The sequence below is a fragment of the Cibotium barometz genome, chromosome 37 (assembly GCF_041138505.1).
Source record: "Cibotium barometz isolate CiBa-2024 chromosome 37, ASM4113850v1, whole genome shotgun sequence".
Taxonomy (NCBI): Eukaryota; Viridiplantae; Streptophyta; class Polypodiopsida; order Cyatheales; family Cibotiaceae; genus Cibotium; species Cibotium barometz.
Genome location: NC_141082.1, coordinates 6731344 through 6740097, shown reverse-complemented (window position 1 = coordinate 6740097; position 8754 = coordinate 6731344). Strand labels below are relative to the sequence as shown.

Below are 8754 nucleotides of genomic sequence, written 5' to 3'. Positions count from 1 at the left end.
CAAATCCTCTTATCTACACCTAACTCTCGAGTTGCCAAGAGCCCCCCACAAGCCAAAGTTCCACTTCTACAACCCCTCATTTAACCATTTCTAATAACAGCTTCCTTGAACGGAACATACACGTACCCACTATTTCCTACAACCTTTGTCAATGACCCCCTGCTCCCCTTTGCAAGTTGCCACCAACCCTATCTCTAGGGCCCCCTATCCCCACAATACCCATACAAGCCTCATGGCCTTCACAAGTAACTCCCTAACCTCTTCATCTAATCAAGCTTCAATACAACACAAGCGATGTCCATGACAAACTCCCACACAAGAATATCAAATTAATGTGTTGAAGAACAACGATCCTCCATGCTTTGCCTCGTGTAACTTAAATTTTAATAAGAGAATTGGGCAAAACATGTGTGAGGGAGCGAAGTAACAACAAAGAAGAGGCTGAAAGGATATCAAGAAGTCTACTTCATTAACCAATTGGTAAAGGGGGTTAAATCGTGAAGTAAAAATAAAAGCCTTCCATAGATATTACTAATAGTTTATTGTACCCATCTTTAGCAATGGAGTGAATGATTTTGGTTAATCAAGAGAGGCAATCGATTTAAATAACATGAATCAATATGGACCCTTCGTTCTATGCAGTTTAATTAAAGCCACGCGCTAAGGCTGATGAATATCTTGACTTGAGGCCCTTCGCTAAGATTAATTATGCCTTTTTACTCGAGAACTGAATTTCTCTTTCAGAAATCATGGGCACCTGGTAAAAGCATGTGTACCCACAAGGCATCACTAGCAAACCAGTCACCTTGTCACTCTCCCCTTCCTTGGAAAATTGGGTAGCAGCTCTTAGCACTACCATATTATTGCATATTCCAAAAGCACCACTTGTCCTCAACATTGACCATACACAGGTGGATCTAAAGGCCCAGAGGGCCTCAGGGAAGCCCCAAACCACCTTCAAGAAAAGAAAAGTCCTTTCCCCTAGAAAACGTGTCAGGACCCTCCAAGTAAGTATGTCATGATGGTAGGAAAGGGTAAGCCTTCGACAATATACAGCATAAAATGATCAACATGATTGTAAAAAGGCAGTTGGGCGTCCAAAAATGCCTCATGACCCCCACCATCAAACCAATCCCCTTCTGCTACCCCTGTGGCAATGGGTAACTGCTCTCACTATAATCTGTGGTGCAAATTTCTCGAACTTCGGTCATCTAGAGATGCAGAAAAAGCGATAACACAAACAATTCCTTTAGCTTGAAAAACAGTGTCACCACAAGCCAGAAAAACCTGCTATGCCCAAAACCCTTATTTCAAAAGCCTCTTCCATGCCATAAAAGTAGTTGCAGCAGAGAGAGTAAACCTGTACCCAAATCCACGCCAGAAGAGGAAGAGAAATAAGAGGGGGGAAGGGAGGGAGAGGAGAATAGGGTAGACAAGAATAACACAGGTTGAAAGCCAAAAATATATATCTCAATGCTTTTTCAAACGGCTTACCATGTGAAAGCATAACTCAAATGATCGGAAGGCATGACTGATGAGGTAATGAGTGCTTCAGGATCTTTAGGGTCTGGATATTGTTTTCCTTTAAAATCAACTGTCTTGTCCTGCAAAGCCTCAATGTAAATGGTATCTTCCGGAAGATTGACAGCAAGAGCCATTGCAGGAACATCTACAAAGAACCACTGCCCTGATGCAGGTTCATTTGCTGGTACAAACATGTTAGGATTCTCACTGCCTCTAATCACACCAACCACCTTCATTGCCTTCAATTTGGGTTTTTGAACCTGGTTCAAATTTTGAAACAAACACCAATCAAATTCTACCCAAATGCTGCCACTTAGCAACCTCTCTCTCTCTCTCTCTCTCTCTCTCTCTCTCTCAGCTTTGTGTGAAGGCCTTCCCCCCTCCTTGACCACAAACACCATTGTTCCCATCCATAAGGGAGGAGAGCCTACCAACCCCAATAACTACCGGACTATCATGATTGACCATACCTTGGCCAAGATCTATGGGGATGATATATTGGAGGCAAAGATTTGCACACTGGCAAACGCAGAGACAAAGAGCACCAAGACATGCACGCTTCAGGAGGAATTATTCCACAATGGATCATATCTTTACCCTCAGCCATGATAAGGAGGCTAGGGCACACCGGCAGCGGGTTATTGTTGCTTTGTGGATTCCTGCAAGGCTTTTGACTCCATCCCCAGAGCACCACTTCTTAGGTGTTTACAGGAGCTCCACTACCCATGTGAGATGATTTGGGGAGTGATTACACTATACGAGTCCATAACCGGCCGGTATCTGCACTAGGGGGTCTTTTGAGAGAGATTAGCACTATTGGGGTCAAATTGCTTTGGGCTATACATTGATGAGATCTTGGGCTTCATTGACCCATTAGCCGGCACAAGCTCGTTCTCTTATACGCAATGACCTAGTCCTCGTATCGGACTCAGCCGACGGGTTGTAGCAACACTTGAATGCTTTGCAGCGGGCCTTGTGAGATGAGAGGGATCTCACAAAAAATTTTGGGAAGACCAAGACTACGATTTTTAACACCTATTCCATTGCAGCCAAATACTCTCAGATACATAGGAGATGAGGTTGAGTTGGCCAGATCATATGTATATTTGGGCATCACTTTTACCACCCCCTTTTCACCATGCGCCTGACCGCCCATGCATGATTTGCACAGGGATATGCCACTCTTGGTCATTTGGAGAGACTGTCTTCAGGCCCATTTCTAGGAACCTAGTATAAAATGCTGCCTGTTTGATACTTTGGTCTGCCCGCTAGCAGTGATGTATGGGGCGTCTTTCTGGGACCAGACATGGGAAAGGAGGATTGGATGAGAGTGGAGAGACTGCAGGTAATGATGCTCTCACACATGATAAGGAGTAAGCCATTAGTGCCACATGCCATAGTACTGGCCAAGTTCAGATCAGCCATAGACACCATGTTCCAGGCCATCACATACGTACATGTCTTGCAGGCCTCTAGACAGTCGTCATAGAAGTTGTTGGTATGCATGCAACACCAGTTAGTGGAGTCACATGGCTTTCATGCAGACTGCCTCCCCCATTTTGAGTACCGCCTGGACTCCCTTTTCTTGATCTCTCATGACAGGAGATCAACAGCATCATTCAACTAGATCCGACTCAACTTCATACACACCAAACATGGATATCCCTGGCCAAGCTTTCCTTGAAGCTTCAATACTATAGAGAGCACTTCTTGAGGGTCACTGGGAATGGATTTATTGTAAGGACCAAATTCCAATTATCTCCAAAGACACATCCCACACCATGAGGATCACCATTGGTCATCTCACGGTGTCGTCACACCGCCTTCGGATTGAGACAGGGAGAGCAGAGGGCATTCCTCGACCAATATGCAAGCTAAGTAGTACTGGGGAGATTGAGTCTGACGAGCATTACATACTTCGATGCCCAACTATGAGATACGCGGACACCACAACCCTATCTCAAAGTGCAGATCAGAGAATTGATAGCGAGCGAAAGAGAGAGAGAGAGAGAGAGAGGTCCCTGCACCTACTTCCCTCCCCTTCCTCTACCCAGCACCCCCCTATCCATATGCCTTTGCCGAGGATGGATGACCTGGTAGATCGTCATTGGGGTGCTAAGTATTTCACCACCATTGATCACAGTCAGGCTATCATCAAATAAGGATTAAACCTGAGGACGTGCCTAAGACTGCGTTTCGGACGCACCATGGCCACTATGAGTTTTTGGTCCTACCTTTTGGGTTGACCAATGCTCCTGCTACTTTTCAGCAAATGATAAATGATTTATTTTGTCCATATCTTGGAAAGTGGTTTGTTGTCTTCTTAGATGACATTGATTTACAATAGGTAATTGGAAGAGCACATACAACATCTCAGAGTCGTCTTGGAGATACATAGACGAGAGAAAATCTATGCGAAGGAGTCAAAGTATGACTTCTTCAAGCACGAACTCTTGTATCTAGGTCACATCATCTCTGTTGATGGTGTGAGAATTGATCCGGATAAGGTTCGGAAAGGTCATGAAATGGCCGATTCCATTTCTTGGTTTCACTGGCTTTTTCAAGAAGTTCATCAAGGGTTATGCCAAGATTGCTACCCCTTTGACTCAGCTTTTATAGGGGGTGAGAAGTAAGAAGGGCAAGATAAGTCCTCCGGAGGTTTGAAGTGACAAGCCGGATCGGTGTTTTAGAGCACTAAAGGAGCTAGTCACTCAGTGCCTATGTTGCGAATCATGGATCCTAGTTAACCTTTTGTAGTTGAAACACATGCCACTGATTATGCAATAGGTGCAGCCTCGTTACAGGATGGAAGACCCATAGCCTTTGAGAGCAAGAAGCTTTCAAACGCACGGATGAGATATCCTACCCAGCAAAAGGAGCTTCTGGCTATTATCCATGCAACGAAAATCTGGAGACACTATTTGTATGGGTCTCCATTTGTTGTCTCGACGGATCACCACTCATTGAAGTATATTTGTGATCAACCCGACCTAAAGAGTCAAAAGGCCAATGGGTTGATCTCATGCAAGAGTTCGACTTTGAGATCCCTTACCGTAAGGGAGCAACTTGTCACGATTGTGACTTAATTACCCTTAATTACTCTTAATCATTGAAAGGACGCCAGTGAAGGGTCACACCTTGTCACATGGGTCATCATCAAAGGACACGTCTCTTCAAAGGGACACATCTATTGATTAAAGGACACACCTCTACGTCCAAAAGACATAACTATTCATTCAAGAGTCACACCCTTTCGTCACGGATGAGCCTCTACATTTGTACCTCTTCGAGCCCTATTTAACATGGCCTTGTGTCTCAATGCAAACAACTTAGCTTTCCACTCTCTAATTATCTTTAGTTCTTGTATTCAATTTTAATTATGTCTTAATAGACTAGGAAGTCCTCACAGTGGTATCAGAGCAAACAAGCTCCAACCTATAGGATGCCCACATCCAAAAAACCCTAAACCTAACCCTAAAAAACCAAAAGCCCTAAATCAGCTAATTAACCTTAGAATTAGCGATAGCAAGAGTTGTATGGAACACAGTTGCATAGAAACGCGTTTCGTACAAGTTCGAAACGTACGAAACGTTTCGTCCTGTACGAAACGCGTTTTTTTCATCATGCATATTTTAAAAACCTAAAAAACAAATCGTTTCGTGAATCGAACCGCGCACTTTCGTTCACGTTTCCCAGTGGCGGCCGCTTGTGACTTCGCCGATTTGTGTGCTAGGCTACCAGCCTTCCATCGCTCGTGTCAGCCCGCCTGCTCCTTGGTGTCCTTGGGCCTTGCGGAGGTCTTCCAAAGGGGTAATGTCATGTTTTGCTTTATGTTGGTTTTCTCTGCACAACTCACAAAGCAGCACACTTTTTTCTCTTCCATCAATATTTATGGCATATCTTCCACGGTCCACCCTTGCTCTATTGAGGCCTAACTTCTAAGGCTATCTACCTTCTCTTCCCCTTGCTCTATTGTTGGCCAAGATGATGGTTAAAATCATGAATCATATAATGAGATTAGTTTATGTTCTGTGTCGCACTTGCAGGGCCAACAATATGCATTTATCCCCGCCTTGTAGGATGCCTCGAACAGGTGATTCTCTTTGGAACAATGTCACCTTCGAGTCTAGATATGGTGGCTCGGGCTCCAGAAAGTGGAAATGCAACTTTTGTGCTGATAAGCACCATGGCAGTGTCACCAGGCTGAAGGCACATTTGTCACAAACAAAGGGTTTTGGCATTGGGCCATGTAAGCATGTGCCACAAGAAATCTATGATAGCCTCAAGGCTTGGAAGGCCATGCAGCTAGGTATCCCCCTTGAGGATATCCCCAATCTGGGAGAGCTTGAAGCCCGTCAAAGTGTCTCCAAGAGGACTCGCAGTATCAGAGAGGAAGATACCAGTGGTGAGGTTGCAGGTGGTGTTGCAGGTGGTTCTAGCTCAGCACCTCGAGCCAAAAGAACTAGTCTTCCAGTGTTCAAGAGAGGACATGTACAGGCAGGGATGCAAAAGGCTGCCATGAAAGAGGCAACGAGGGAGTTGATGAAGTTGTTTATTCAATGTGGATTATCCTTCCACATTGTCAGGACTCCTCGATGGAAGAAGGCAATGAGAGCTATCTCCCGCATTGGGTGTGAGTGGGATGGCCGGTAGTGACCTTGAGAGTGAGACTGCAGAGGCAGTGACCTTGAGAGTGAGGCTCCATAGGCAGAAGATGCAGATGAGGATGAGCATGAGGATACAGATAGTAGCTAGCAGCTGCCAGTATCATTTTATTTGGACATGTTATTTAGTTTGAACTTTGGACATGTTATTTATTTTGATCTTGGATTTTGAGTCATGACTCATCACCCACGTGGTGATCCTTTTGATTTCTGTTTAGTCATCAGTGATGATCACCCACGTGATTTGTGATATCATCATATCTTACATGTATTTTGTGTTTATTGAAATGAATTCAATGTGGTCTCTTATAAGTTATGTCAACGGTTTTTTCTTTTGTATATTTCAAGTTAATATACATGCTTTTTCTATTTTGTATGAAACCTTTTTGTACCCGTTTCTTACCTTTTATGAAACGTTTCAAAACGTATGAAACCCGTTTCATACCTGCCGTTTCAGAAACGCCTGGCAACACTGGTATGAAGAACAGGAGAGAATGCCCCATCTAATTTTGACCCTTTCGCCCAATTTTACCTGATTATTCATTTCCCAAAATTTGTCTTTAAAAAAAACGATGGGAAGCAGAGACTCACACCAAGGTTGCATCCATGTGCTAGCAGGCTGCCCCGTATTTCCGTGGAGGCATTCCTTTCGGGCTGAATCGCTATCCAAGCAAGGGGCGCCACCTTTCGTGTTTAGAAGACACAACTATTCACGGTGACGTTTCACACCAAAAAAAAAGGCCCAAGTTTTTAGGCTTATACTTAAGCCTTCCACACACGTGGCCTCAACCAGCCACGTGGGCAGCCAGCAGCCAATGAAATCGGTCTTCAAAAATTTGATGGGCGGTGAAACAAACACTCGCACACAAAACACTTCAACACCCTTGAGGACCTGGAAAAAGAAAACAAACAGGGGGAGCTAGAGTGCTCCTGCAAACATTACACAGACACCGATTGGCCCCAAAACACAGTGGCGCCCCTTGCGGTATTTCTTTACTTGATCAAATTTGAGTACAAAGTACAATTTGTAGAATCCTCCACCAACAGGATCCCTTATAGTTTCACCCAGGACTTCCAAAAGAGAACTCTCGTTATCACAGCACAGCATACCATGGAGAAGGCACACCTGTACAACACCTCCCTACTTTCCAAAGGTCTTCTCCATCTCTACCATGGATCCTTCAAACCTTTTCCCAACATCAGTAGGGCTGTACCATACCACATGTTCTTCCCTATAGCCACAGCTTGCATGTAACCTCGAGAAAACTACAACCTGTTCACATGAATCCAAAGACATGTTTTCCACATGAAACCAAAGACCTGTATCCAATAAACTAAAGACCTGTATCCCATAAACCATAGGCCTGTTTCCTCAAAACCAATGTCCTGTTTCCTCTCGAAAACCAATGTCCTGTTTCCATGAGAAATCCACAGATACACCATCCAAGCACGGTGCCTGAAACCGGCCTTCAGAAATCTGACGGGCAGTGAAACAAACACTCGCACACAAAACACTTCATCACCCATGGGAACCTGGAAAAAGAAAACAAACAGGGGGAGCTAGAGTGCTCCTGCAAATAATACAAGGACACCGATTGGCCCCAAAACGCAGTGGCGCCCCTTGCGGTATTTCTTTACTTGATCAAATATGAGTACAAAGTACAACTTGTCGAATCCTTTACCATTAGGATCCCTTTACAGCTTTTCACCCACAACTTTCCCAATAAAAACTCTCGCAAATACAACAAAGCATTCCATAGAGAAGCCACACCTATACGACACCTCCCTGCTTGAAAAGGTCTTCTCCATCTCAACCATGGATCCCACAACCCTTTCCCAAACAGTAGTAGGACTGTACCAAACCACATGTCCTTCCTATAGTCATAGCTTGCATGTAACCTTGAGAAAACTAGAACCTGTTCACATGAATCCAGAGGCATGCTTTCCACACGAAACCAAACTGTATCCGATAAACCAAAGACCTATATCCCATAAACCATAGGCCTGTTTCCTCGATACCAAAGACCTATTTCTTCTCGAAAGACCAATGTCCTGTTTCAATGACAGATAAATCCACATATGCACCATCCAAGCACGGTGCTAAAAACCAAGGTATTTCTCCATAGTACCAAGCGAGAGAAAAATAGAGAACCTGTAAGCAAATCCCTAAACACATATAAGTTCATCACGAAGAGAAATCACACAATCTCTCCCATGAACATCGTCCTGTGTATCTGTAGCTTGTTCTCTTGTTTCAGAGTCTCTTATGCTTCCATGGCACACAGAAGAGAAAACATGCAAGGCCCTTAAGGTGAGAAAGAGAGAGAGAGGGAAAGATAAATAATCATCTTCAAGTCTCCACCCTGCACCCAACATCAAGCGCATGGTCCTCCTCACACCCACGATCAGTTCTGCACCTCTGTAGTTCTGTGCAATCTGTAGCCACTTGTAGCCCAGGCCTTGCCCTGTTCGCCGTCCAGAGCTTCCTACAGTTCAGCACCTCCGCAGCCCAGCCCGCCACAGCCTTCCTGTAGTTCTGCCGTGTGCCTCCTGCAGCCAGCCCGCA

At 44.6% G+C, this 8754-nt stretch overlaps 1 protein-coding gene across 1 annotated transcript in view; it reads right to left on the bottom strand.

Annotated features, from left to right (window-relative positions):
• Window positions 1–452: 452 nt before the first annotated feature.
• Window positions 453–8754, bottom strand: part of SURF1 (Surfeit locus 1 cytochrome c oxidase biogenesis protein) — a 45640-nt gene continuing 37338 nt past the window's right edge. Inside the window, exons 6-7 of the mRNA XM_086776515.1 lie at window positions 1495–1784; window positions 453–1360 (exon numbers count right to left, since the gene is read on the bottom strand). Of these exons, the coding sequence (XP_086632641.1) occupies window positions 1306–1360; window positions 1495–1784 (345 nt within the window). The 3' untranslated portion in view covers window positions 453–1305. The remainder of the gene's footprint in view (window positions 1361–1494; window positions 1785–8754) is intronic.